Source organism: Natator depressus, chromosome 1 (assembly GCF_965152275.1).
Source record: "Natator depressus isolate rNatDep1 chromosome 1, rNatDep2.hap1, whole genome shotgun sequence".
Classification (NCBI taxonomy): domain Eukaryota; kingdom Metazoa; phylum Chordata; order Testudines; family Cheloniidae; genus Natator; species Natator depressus.
In genome coordinates this window covers 187,915,599-187,929,286 of record NC_134234.1, presented here as the reverse complement: position 1 = coordinate 187,929,286, position 13,688 = coordinate 187,915,599, and the positions used below count along the sequence as shown (strand labels likewise).

The window sequence follows — 13,688 nt, the reverse complement described above, 5'->3', positions numbered from 1 at the left end:
TTGAAATTAGTGCCAGAATTTCCTGCCATATACTGTGCTGACTGAATAATAGCTTCCATACAACATGCAGTTGAAATATTTCACTTTGTAGCATTACGGGTCCTAGTCCGATCTGGTTAAGAAAATGGTGTATTGTATCCCTTGCTTTTAAGTTATGTAGATTTATTATGCTTCTTATATACTTGTACATCTATAAACCTATCAGGTATTGTGATAGGGGAGCAGAGGAGTTGTATGTTTCTCAGAAGTAACTCTTATATCCTAAGATCTAAGGGTGAAATCTTGGGACCATTGACGTCAGTGGTCCCAGGATTTCACCCCCAGTGCACAGATGAATGCCTTCAGTATCATGAACAGAGCTATGGTAGACACGTAGGAGAGAAAAAAAGCTCTTCACTTTCAATGAAATTTAACTTTGCATAGATAGGCACACATTCTTCATAAAATCAATGAAAATGTGCAGAAAAAAAGAACTTTTGATGTTTTACTGAATTTGTATTTCACATAATAATACAGTAATTTCTAGAACATTGGAGACTAATGCCACTATTTTTATTAATTAAATAATTTTTCCCTTTAAGATGATGTCAGGTAAGGACTTTGTGCTTCCCCTCCATGAAGGGCTTTCCTTTCAATCACAGACTAATTTTTGGCCCTTGACATCTGGTGACTTCTACAAGATCCAGTCAGAATGGTCTTGATTTTGGACTTGTACTGTAAGTTATACTTTACTGTTATTTCCCATGTTCCTGGGATGCCTACATTTTATCTACATGTATGTGTCAGCCAGTCTCTTCCTTTTCTAAACATTTTCAGAAGCTGAAGCTAGCTGGGGTGGAAAGCACTTAGGGCTGTATGGGAGTCAGATCCAAATTTGCATTTATTCCCTTGCATTGTGGTATTAGAAATTGGCACCCACTTTCTCTTGGGGAGAATAAAATTGTATTTTGCAACCATTTTAATCTCACTTTGTTCTTGGCTCTTAATTCAAGATTGGCCATGACCAGGTCAGCTCCTAAATCAGTTCTGGGAATTTAGACTTTTGGTGTGTCAGCTCTTGAAGGCTCTCATTTGACATCATCTTAAGAGGAATAAATAGGCTATTACCTGCATGTAATAAAAATAACATCATTATTTTCCTAAAATAAACAGAATGTTATATTAAATAGCAGGTATTAAACGGGAATACTCAGTATCTGAAGGCAGTAGATGTTTGCACTGAGTTGCTTATTCATGGAATGGGCAAAGAGCAGAGATGGCTATGCTGATTCTTTTGGATCTGGCCAGGGTATTTAGTACCATTGGCCACAACATGGTATTTACATGTCTGTAAACCTGGTGGTTTAGCTGGAGTTGTGCTTGGGTAGATCAATTATTTTTCCCTGGAGAGGACCCAGAGGCTAGTAGCAGCCTGTTGTTCATCTGCTCAGGTCCGTTGTCATGTGGTGTACTGCAAGTGTATATTCTGCCTGCCCTCTATTCACTGTGTAGATGAAACTAGTAGGGGACAATGTGAGAGATTCTGGCTTGTAGTGCTGTTAGTGTGCTGAAGATGCTTAGCTCTCTGTCTCAATTTCTCCCAAATCAGATGGTGCAATCACTTGGCTTTCCTGGTGAGATTGGTGAGCTGGGAAACACCTGGACGAATCGCCAGAAGTGATATCTGAATCCTCTCTTGAAGGAGTTTGTCCCGTGTTTTTCACACAGGTTCACAGTATAGGATCCACTGCTGTTTTAGAAAGCAGAATAGTAGCTTTTTCCCTATCTTTGCTGAGCTAGGAAGTTGCAACTTTTCCTATCGAAGCAAAGCTCAACAGTTATCTGTTCCTATGCCGTCTCCTAGCTACAAACTGCAAAGTGCCTATCCTTGAGGATCTCTTAGAAAATTCACTTAAACGCAGAATTCTGCTGCCGACATACTCATCGGTGTTTCATGCTGGCAACACATTACATCTGTGTTCCAGAGACTGCAGTGGGTACATATTCATTTCCAGATGTAGTTCAAAGGTTGTGTTTGATCTATAAAAGTCCTTTGTAGTTTAGGTCCCAGGTAGCATAAAGGTAATTTTACCCTGACAGTTGAAAGCAGCTGGGACATGTAAGGAGATAGTCCCTAGAATTGTACTTCTGAAGACTGGACAGACTCAGTGTAAGGCCCTTGCTTCTCAAATCACTGTCCCCTTCCACTGACAGAACCCAGTCATGTGATATGGTTTATTGTTTACTCAGACTGTTTCTGAGCTGGTGAGATGAACAGGAGGGTTTCAGTGGAGAGACTTTTCAGAGTTGGAGTGTATATGGGTGTGGGTGTGTTTTGTACCTTTAGATTACAGCTCTTCTATTCGCATTTACTTGTTTATTGCGTGACTCTGGAGAGACTGCTATAGACAAACTGTATGCTTAAAAAAATAAATAGATATAATAGAAATAGTGGGTTGAAGCAGTGGGTTTGGTGATTAACACTCTTGGATTCAGGAAAGTTGGGTTTAATCATCAGTTCTGCCACAGACTCATTGTGTGACGTTGGGCATGTATGAAAAGAGGACAGTATTATTCCTCTTCCTCAGAGAGGTATTAAGACCATACATTTCTAAATGTTTGTGTGGCTCTCTAATGCCACAGCAGTGAGGGCTGTGGGAAAAACCTACAAATACAAAGCATTTTACTCAGTGTGAGTAGGGAACATCTCATATTGGGTGTTGAGTCTGAAAGAGGAAGACTGTTCTGGGAAGTGGCTTCAAAAACTGCTCTTTACTTGTTTGGGGTTTTATTTACAGTGATGGGGGGACAGCAAAAGGGACTAAACCCACCCAATATTGAGTGATTCATGTGACCTGAAGGTTGGTGTAATGGTTAGGGCATGAGCCATGGACCCAGGAGAACCAGGTCCACCACAGACTTCCTGTCCCTGGGGTGGTCTGTTCCCCAACTCTTAAATGATGATAATAGCACTTCCCTGCCTCACAGGGGTGTTTTGGGATAAATGCATTACAAATTGTGAGACACTTAGATTATACAGTAATGGAAGTTCCTATATAGATATCGTTTGAGCTGAAGCCTGAGCTGGATCTTTCCCCAGTGCTACATATACTATACATTCCTGGTGTTGGAACCTACTTAAACCTGTCATTGTATTCTGCATTCAATTATATTCATTTCTGAATTATTTTATGCCAAAGTTTTATTTTACTGTGTAATATGGGCTTCTTTTCTCATGCATGACCCCAAATCATAGACTTACAGATTTCTGTAAAAGCTGGCGCCTTTGGAAAGTGACTCAGTCTCTTCCCTCTAGTTCTCGTGTTGCAGAAACGCAGCCTGAGGCTCCTTGCGTGCATTTTGTTAATTTGGTTTATGGCATGAAACAGTGGCCTCAATCAGGGAGAGATGTTCCCCATAACAACAGGTCTAATTTTAACAGTAGTTTTTCTTCTTTTCCAAGTTTAAATCATTTAATGATGGCTCTTCTCATGACAGTAAAAATGTCTTAGGCCAGATTCTCGCCTGTACAAAGGGGTGCAAACAGAGTAGCTGTCCCCGACTCTAAGAGTTGATCGATGCTAGCCCTAACCCCAGCATTAGTCTAATTATGCCCCTTCATGTGATCCACATGGATCTTATGCAAGCAGAGGATTGGCGTTAGTGAAGGAGAGCTGCATCACTTCCCCTCCCTCCCCCAAAACATGAGAGTGGGGCAGGGAGCGTAGGAGTCAAATCTGCCAGTTTTACACTAACAGGAAGCTCATCTGCACTGGCTATTTTGGGACATAATCTGGCCCCTTTGCATCATTTGGACAGCATAAAGGGGTTGGAGCATAATTGAGGAGCTGACCTCTGACGTATTATTGCTTCTCCACCTGAATTCAGTGAGACTGGCTCATCAACCCTTTCTTTAAGTGTAAATAAATAAATTGATGATTTGATTTATACAGAAAAAATATATACACGTAGAGCTTCAGAAAAGTTTTGTGATACAATATAATGCACTGTGTGTTATATAAACCATTGTGTATAAGAAATGGCCTGCTTCCGTGGCAAATGGTAATAGAATTTTGTAGCTTAAGGTATTTACTAATCCATATGATAAACATGGCTTCAGGTAACAAAACCTATGCAGATGTACATGTGTTACAATAATTAAAAGATTTTTCTGCTTCCAGGGGGGGAAGATTCCAATCCGATGGACATCGCCAGAAGCCATAGCATACCGCAAGTTCACATCAGCCAGTGATGCATGGAGCTATGGGATTGTCCTCTGGGAGGTGATGTCCTATGGAGAGAGACCCTACTGGGAGATGTCCAATCAGGACGTGAGTATATTGTAGTCCTGAGTTATGTTCTCAAATAAAGAATCAAGCTGCGAGAGGAAGTGGAGCATAATGAAGCCAGGTGGCTCCTAGTTTTTGACACTGAAATTGAATAAGATGTAAAAAGGAAAGTTTCCAAGTCTCCCTGCTTATAGAAAAGACCTGTAGAATTTAAATGAAAACGACAATCTTTCTAAAAGGTTTTTGGACCATGATGTAGAATGTAACAGAGAATTATATTAGTGGTGTGATATTCTAAAAGATGGTTTTTAAAAAATCTACAGGAAAGATGCCATGCTCTTTTACAGTCCAGGGGTTTTTAGAGCCATTTTAATTGAACCAGGCTAAATGTCTGTAGATCCCTTTTGGTTCCATCTCTGTAACAGTCTATATAATCTTTTCCATGAAGGTTGAATGCACACAGTAAGTTGTTATTGGAACCCGTGAATAAGAGAATGGAAGCATTTGTACTAAGACTTGAATTAAACAAAAATTCTTCTGGAGGCAGTCAACAGATAACATGGGGAGATAGTTTCATTTGTTTAGAAGACCTTTAATGTGGAGTTATGTTTATGTAACATCAGTAAACTATACAGGTCTACCATCCTTTTTCAGTTTAATTAATGCATCTCTGCTAACATATTTGTTTTGTTAGAGGGATAGCATTTCCCAAAGTAAAATTATTATTAAAAAAAAACCAAAAAACCTATTGTGTTGTTTCTCTTGCTTTATTCCATGTCAGTCAATTATAACCCACAAATTTTGGATAAAAGTAAAACTATAGCTTTCTGTCACAAAAGGGGTGGGCATAGATTTTCAGAAGATTTTCTATACCCAATTTTTAACACTAAACAAACAAAGGAGCAGAAATGGCAACTCGAATCAGGCAGCAGAGAATTTTCTTTCCTGCTTCGCCTACAAATGTGAATATAAATACAAAAAATCACTCAAAAAACAGAACTGTCCCTTTCAACTAAGGACTCTTGGCTATATCTCAAACTTGAGCAGAAAACTGTATTCTTTTTAACTGGGTGCGATAATGTGTCTACTATTGGTCAGGATTAATTAATTACATTTAGATTGTAGTGGGATGCCTTCCACAATAGCTGTTCATATTAAAATGAAATACAGGGCAAGTGTATGTGTGTGTTTTTTTCACTACAGGGCTACGTATACCACATAAAGTGTTTCTCGCTGACTCCTGTCTCAAACCAGTTTTCACTGCTTTGGAAGCTAGCAATCCTGAAAACACAAATGCTAGTGTAATATCCCCTATATCATCTTCTAGTTTGGATATGTAATTTGTAACTCATTATGCAAAATCTATTCTCTGGAGTGGTAAGGAGGATTGTAACACCAGGAGAGAAAGGAAATGGTAGCATATACAAAAATCTTATAAAATTTTAGATGCAGGGCTAAATTTTACATCTAGTCTCTGATTTCAATGAGATTAGGCCTAGGCAAACAAGATAATTTGACCTGCACTGTACAGTAGAAGGTATGAAGTTGTCATATTAGCAACCTGCTGCCAAAATGAGATCTATTATGAGCTAAAGACTATGTGCTATCCTCTCTTCAAGGATTCCCATACTCAGAATTTTCATTGGGATGTAGGTGAGGTATCCTATTGATTACAATGGGAGTTCAGCTGTGCATAGAGGAAAGCATATGGCACTAAAGATACCTAAATGGTGGCTGTGATGGTTTAGATAACAGAACCCCCACCCCCCGCTGGGGATGCCAACTGATGTGCCAAGACTACTTCTGCCCCTGCTTTCCCTGCCAGCTTGGGACTCCAGCACCCTGTCTTGCTGAGCCAGACATGCCAGTCTGCTCCAACACAGACGCAGGGTACGTGCCCGAAAGCTGCAGACTTAACTGAAAGCAACTTAAGAAGTGTTCCTGTCTTTAACACTCAGATACCCAACTCCCAATGGGATCCAAACCCCAAATAAATCCCTTTTACCTTGTATAAAGTATATACGGGGTAAACTCATAAATTGTTCACCCTCTATAACACCGATAGAGAGATATGCGCAACTGTTTGCCCCCCACGCAGGTATTAATACATACTCTGGGTTAATTAATAAGTAAAAAGTGATTTTATTAAATACAGAAAGTAGGATTTAAGTGGTTCCAAGTAATAGCAGACAGAACAAAGTGACTTACCAAGCAAAATAAAATAGAACACGCAAGTCTATGTATAAGAAAACTGAATACAGATAAAAACCTCACCCAGTAAGGTTCCTTTTACAGACTAGTCTCCTTCTAATCTGGGTCCAGCAATCACTAATTCCCCCCCTCCCCCCCCGTAGTTACTGTCCTTTGTTCCAGTTTCTTTCAAGTATCCTTGGGGGTGGAGAGGCTATCTCTTGAGCCAGCTGAAGACAAAATGGAGGGGTTTCCCCGGGGTTTAAATAGACTTTCTCTTGTAGGTGGACACCCCTCCCTCCCCCTGTGTCGAATCTGAGCTACAAGATGGAGTTTTGGAGTCACATGGGCCAGTCACATGTCCATGCATGACTCAGAACTTACAGGTAGCAGCCGTGGTACACATGCTACCTTGAATGTCCTCAAGTAGACTTCTTTTGTGGATTGGAGCATTCCAAGTTCCATTGTTCATGAAGTGCTTCTTGATAGGGCACTTAACTTGCAAATTCCTTTCTAAAGAAGCTGACCAAAGGCCTTGCTAAGGTTATTTAAAATCAAACAAGTATACAGCCAATATTCATAATTTTGAATACGACAATGACACATGCATACAGATAGGATGAATAGATTCAGTAGATCATAACCTTTATGGAGATATGTTACATGACATATGTAGCATAAAACATATTCCCCTTATGTCATATATACATTCATAAGCATATTTCCATAAAGCCTTATGGGGGGCACCATCACAGTGGCTTTGATGTCTTCTGAAGTCTAAGTATTAATACTTATTAATGAAGATATTGGAATCAAATGATCAATAATTAGATTGGGAGTGACAATTTTTATAATCCTAAATGGTGGACAGTTGGGGGACAATCTGATCTTTGGTGTAATAGAGCCCACATCTTATGTAGCATTTTCGTGGCTTTAATCTAATCAACGTGAGTTTGGAGAAGTTTTTTTTTTTTTTGAGTCTAACCTTTCCTATACTGTATCTTAACCTTCCTGTAGCACTTTCTGTATATCTAATTTGCTGCATGGTTTACTTTGCAGATAAACCAGAAGTGTTACACTGCAAGAAAACTGGTGGATAAACACATTTGTTTAAACATAAAGTGTCTGTGCTAATGAGTTTCACAGGACTGATAAAATAAGTTAATTTAATTGCCTAAACTTTCTAAAATCTTTTATCCTTGGTAGGTAATCAAGGCTGTGGATGAAGGGTACCGCTTGCCACCTCCTATGGACTGCCCAGCTGCCTTGTATCAGTTGATGCTGGACTGTTGGCAGAAAGACAGAAACAACAGACCCAAGTTTGAGCAGATTGTCAGCATCCTGGACAAACTGATTCGTAATCCCAGCAGTCTGAAAATAATCACCAATGCGGCTGCAAGGTGACATGTTAAATTCTACATCACACTTGTTGAAAATAAATGTTTGCGTTCTCCACCTACAGTAATTAAAATATGTTTGCTTTGTCCATCCGCTTTCTCAGTTTTATCCATTGCTTATTTGCATGCTTGAAGGCTAGAGGAAGCTTTCCGCTCTCTGGTCAGAAGAGATTATTGTAAATAAAAATATAACAGCTGTTTGTTTGGGCTGGTGAAACCCAGCTAATTTTAAACTGAGACAGGTAAGTGTTAAACTTGGGTAAATGAATATCTCAGGTGCAAGTCACGTTGGTTTTGATCCTGCAATGTGCGGAACTCCCTGACCTCCCACTGACTTCAGCTGATGCTGAGGGTGCTCAGTATCTCACAGCTACTCTGATTCAGCAAGGTATTTAAGCATGTAAGTAACCCCATAACTAGAACGGAGCAACTCACATGCTTATAATTAGGCAGGTGCTTAAGTATCTTGCTGAATTGTGTCCCCAAAAAGGTATGTGATGCCCCACTCTTTTCTGGCCACATCCAGTAAATTACGTACACATGGGAGTACTCCCTTATACTTCAGTAAGACTAAAATGCTTAAAGTTAAGCATGTACTGAAGTGTTTTGCTGAATCAGAGCCTTAATAAGGATCTCATTTCTAACATGAATGCTGATACAAGTCTTCTAATTGTATTAAAAAGACTAATTTACAATCCTGTTTATCCAGAGAGTTTTGGAACATAAGCAATGTCCTGTCCTGATAAAGAGGAGGTAATAACTGATGAATTGCCTGGCATTTGAGAACAGAAGCAGGATATGGTTAAATACCATAGTTCTGATTAAGTAGGTACGGATTAACAGGTCTGTACTACATATAAAATACCTGGCTCTTAAAGAGGCTGCTATGAAAAGGCTAGATTTTAAGGCTGTTTTAAAAGGGAGGGGAGGGATTGCTCCCTGATCTTAAGCGTCAATGTTGATGGCAGGGCCCAGACTGACAGCCTTGGAGACTGATGTCCTATATTCACAGAATAGGTACAGTCTGGGTAGTGGCAGTGTGGGTTACGCATGCGTCACAGTAATGACCTGAGGGGACCATCTTTTCAGGAGAGAGGCTCAACAAAGTATAATATTAAATGTCCTTTAAAAATGAATCCCAGGGGTTTATTCTTTTTTTATCTGTATCTTAAAATATCTTGTCTTCCACAGCTGACCTAGCCCTTACTAGATCTAAATTCTGTTCCATCATGGTGAACTAAGGGGATATCATAACAAGGGAAATGGGGGTGGAGCTGAAAAATCTTGGTTATTGTTAAAGCCTACTATGTAAATAGAATTGATCTGGCTCCTTTTCTTCTTGCCCCAGGCAGTGCGTTTTTTTTTCCTGAGGTAGAAGCTTGCTAGTCTAATCACCTCTCTCCCACTAGTACACAAAGAAGAGAATGGGCAGAGGAAGGCAGCGATACTAATGGGCTTGGTTATTAAAAATACATAATGCGATTTGATTCTCCTGCACAGTAAATATGTTTTAATAATTAATTGCTGGGGTTTTTAATACATTGTGAATGATAAGAGTTTATTTGGATAGCTATTCCATGTTATATGGCAGTTGATTGTATTAAATCCAAATTAGTTTCAGCATTACCTTCCCCAGTAAAGAGTTTGTTCTAAACATCTTTTAAGCCCCAGTTCAGCAAAAGCAAAAAAAAGCACAAGTATGTGTTTAAATTTAAGCAAGTGCATAAGTGTTTCGCTGAATTGGGAGTTGGGAATAATTTCCATATTTTATTTTGTTTTCAGTTTTGGATAGTGGGAATCAATGCATACTCTTTTTTTTGCATTTAAAACAAAATATTTATTTGTTTCATCCATCTAATACCAAACCCATGCACAGAATTCTTCTGTGACCTCTAGATACCAAAGTACTCAGAAACTAGTTGCTACGGTTCAAGGGTGAGTTGCACCTCTGATCTCTCTCTCTCTGTTTCTCTGTGGGCACTTTTTCCAAGTGAGAGATCTATATCTTACAGAGAGGAATCCCATGGTTCACCCCACCTGAGACTGGATCATCAGGTTTCAGCACTCCCTGTTTACTAACCATATTTACCTCAGCTGGCCCAACTTGGCATTGAGTCCTATTCTAGAATTCTCTCTGTGACCAATATGAGGTTTCTGTGACTCAGGACAGCTTCTTCAAAACCAAGTGTGAAGTATTGGTGCATAGAAATTTAGCAAGCAGAAAGAAGCAAGGTTGAAACAATAACTGCCTCTATGCGTCTTATCTGACCTAAACCTTATCCTTTCTTTGCCCATGTAGGTGGATTCTGCTCATCCCAGTCACCCCTTCTGAGCCTGAGGTCCAGCCTGCAGCTCTCTGCAGGCCCTTTCTCTTAGTCCAAGACAGTCTCTGAGTTCACGGGCAGACTTTTTTATTTGTTCCAAAGTTCCTCTGTCTGCCCTGGGACCCTGAGCCTTGTCCAAATTTATGCATCTTCACCAGTGGGTCAGGTTGAACTTCAAAGCAGTAGGCTCTCTGTTTTGTCCTTTAATTATTGGTGAATAGGTGATGCTTAGAGGAGTTAGTCAAGTCTTCCTGTCTAGATGCCTGTCAGGGTGTTTCTATACTGCAGTCAGAGGTATGACTGCAGCACTTCTTTGATCTAGCTAGCTGAAGTAACAATAGCAGTGACGCATGGACTTCAGCTTGGGATAGCTGCTTGAGTACGTACCCAGGATTGCAGACAGGGTTGAACATAGCTAGATCAAAGGAAGCTCATATAGGTCTTCATATGCTGCAATCTTACCTCCAATTGCAGTGTAGACATACCCTAATTGTGTGCTGGAATTTACCCTGGTGATCACATAACCCCTGACAGAATAGCAAACAGGGACATGTAGTTTTCCTAACACATTCGTTACCAGTACTCTGGCAAGTCTCCCTTTACTCTCTGCAGGCATGAGAGGAATAGACGTGCAGCAGGAAAAAAGCATTATGACTCCCCAACACACAGTCCAAGTATCTACACCAGAGGTGGGCAAACTACGGCCCGCGGGCCACATCTTGCCTGCAGGAGCCGTTCTGCCCGGCCCTTGAGCTCCCGGCCGGGGAGGCTAGCCCCCCCCCCCCCCCCCGCGCTCAACCCCCCCCCCGCTGTCCCCTCTCCCCCACAGCCTTACCTCGTCGCACCGCCAGCACTCTGGCCCGCCGCTCCTACCGTGCAGCGCAGCGATGGGGCTTCAAGCTCCTGCTGCTCTGAGTGGCATGGTAAGGGGGCAGGGAGTAGGGGGTTCAATAAGCGGTAGGGGCTCCTGGGAGGCAGTCAGGGGATGGGGAGCGGGGTGCAGAGGTTCTGGGGGGAGGGCGATCAGGGGACAGGGAGCAGGGGCAGTGGTTCTGCAGAGGGGCAGTCAGGGGACGGGGAACAGGGGGGGTTGGATAGGCATGGGAGTCCTGGGGGGGGCTGTCAGGGGGCAGGGGTGTGGATAGGGGTTGGGGCAGTCAGGGGACAGGGAGCGAGAGGGTTGGATGGGGCGGGGATTCTGAGGGGGGGCAGTCAGGGGGCGGATGGGGGTGGGGGCCAGGCTGTTTAAGGACACACAGCCTTACCTACCCGGCCCCCGATACAGTTTTGCAACACCGATGTGGCTCTCGGGCCAAAGTGTTTGCCCACCCCTGATCTAGACTGTGCCCAATGGGCTAGGTTGGAGAAATCCTCTCCCACAAGTTATTCTGCAGCAGCTACGTGAGGCTGCAGTAACTCCCACGACACCTATGCCCCTAGTCAATATTTAGGAATCACCAGTGGATCTACATTGCAGTAGCTCTCACCCCTCCTTTAACCCCCACTTCTGCCCTTCTGTTAAAATCCTGTTGTTGAAAGCATGCTGAAAGTCTCATGGGGCTGTGTCCTGCAAATCCCTCTTTCCTCTGTCCGTCTCACACACCCACACACACACCAGTGGAACCAAGTTAATTCTGCTGCGTACAGGAACCTCTAGGTCTGTGGGTAAGTGTAGAAATTACCCCCGGATATATGGGTACAAATGATGGAAATTTGTATGGGAATATATTTCGCCTGATGATATTTTAAAAAAAGATATTATAGATATAAAATCATCTTTTTATAGCTTTTAACCTTACATGTTTAAATGTGTTTGGTAATCCGCTGCTGTTTGTTTAAAATAGTCGCTACCCTCTTACATCCAGATTACATGCATATTACTAGAGGTGTGCAATATAACTTGTCACCCTCCCCTGTTGCATTTCTTTGTTTCTTATGTTAGGCCCCAGTTCAGCAAAGCACTTAAGCATGTGCTTAGCTTGAATCCCAATGAAGTCAGTTAAGTATATGCTTAAGTGCTTTGCTGAATTCAGGGCCTTTGTCTGCACGTATTTCATACAGGTGCCCCCCTCTGCTTAAGTAGGAGTCTGTGGTACAAAAATTGAGTCAAATAATCTGATTGTGTTTAAAGGGATTGGGATTCCTGGGTCCCCGTCTTTTAGTCCCCTTAGTGTATTCTCTGATTCCGTAACCCTGAAAGGGGTCGCAGGTAGTGGTACCAACTACTTAAATGCTCGCCTTGGGACTTGCTGAACCTATCCTACCCGGATGGTACAGGGAAATCTGTTGCTTCCTTGTAGGCACAGTGAATGGCCTTCCTGAGACAGTCCCAGGTGTCCAGGAGTCTCTCTTGGAAGCTGTAAGAGTCACTGTCTGCTCTCTCAGCAACAGTCTAGAAATTCCTGCTTTTAAGACCTTATTCCACCCCTGACATGACTGACAGGGCCAGAGGGGCAGGGCCAGCCCACAGCAGCTCTTTAACCTCTTTACCACTGGTGTGGGGTTCATACACGCCATCACGCTTTCTTCCCCCAGATGAAATCCATATTCTTCAATTACATAGTCTTTTTGTGAAGTCTCTCTTTACTTGGCTGTGTATGTACTCCATGGGCTCAGATGTTTATATCCCTTGTGCCTTCTCCTGTACACGTAGGTGTCTAGTTTTGCAAACTGATGTAGAAACTGAATATGGTACAAGTGAAGTTGTGCAAGTCATATAATTTTGCCAAAGCATTGCATAACCTAATCATAATTTCCTTTCATTCATGTCCTGCTGTTCTCTCTTGGTATCTGAGCATTTTGTTGGTTTTTATAATTGAACCTCTACGTTGTTTGGATATTTGTAGCCTGGAAGTGAGTTCATAATTCTCCCAGTTTTCATCAATTCCATTATATTTGTACTTGGACTTATTATTTTTGAGACCAATGTGTTTTACTTTCACATGGGTGAACATTTCACTCAATTACAAAGAGATGGAAAGCTTTCCAGAATTCAGTGGGTGAGTCAGAAATACTTCATCCATCCCATAACAAGTTGGTGAAGCTGGCATCCAACAGGGTTTGTTGATTCTTGTTTCATATGTGAGACACAATGAAAACCAAGAGTTGCATAATTGAAAATATTTCCCAAACTATAAAACTCTAAAATAGGCTTCTGACCCTTTTTTTTCCTACTACTTCTTCTTTTTTTTTCCTTTTTGTCAGCTATTGAAGCTGATTAGGGATTTCTGTAATTCTTCAAGCTTCATTGTCCAAAGTTTTTGGCTGGATTTCAAGCAAAAATTTTCTCTATTGTAGATTTGATGGCTCAAACTTTACAATAGCATCACGTGCATAAGGCGGCAGAGCACATCCAAAATTTGTACCTACGGTTTCTTCTGGAGTTTCACATTGACCAAATTATTCACCTTCTTTCTTTCTTTCTTTCTTTCTTTCTTTCTTTCTTTCTTTCTTTCTTTCTTTCTTTCTTTTCTAATCCCCATCAGTCTACAGAGGAATCTGCCTTCCAT

The 13,688-nt window shown here is 41.5% G+C and overlaps 1 protein-coding gene across 4 annotated transcripts in view; it reads left to right on the top strand.

The window, feature by feature from the left end:
• The window catches only part of LOC141999275 (ephrin type-A receptor 3), a 303,677-nt gene that overhangs the window by 276,542 nt on the left and 13,447 nt on the right, over positions 1-13,688 (top strand). For all 4 annotated transcript variants that reach the window (XM_074972523.1, XM_074972542.1, XM_074972515.1 and 1 more), the window contains 2 exons: positions 4,161-4,310; positions 7,665-7,858. In XM_074972523.1, the coding sequence (XP_074828624.1) occupies positions 4,161-4,310; positions 7,665-7,858 (344 nt within the window). The remainder of the gene's footprint in view (positions 1-4,160; positions 4,311-7,664; positions 7,859-13,688) is intronic.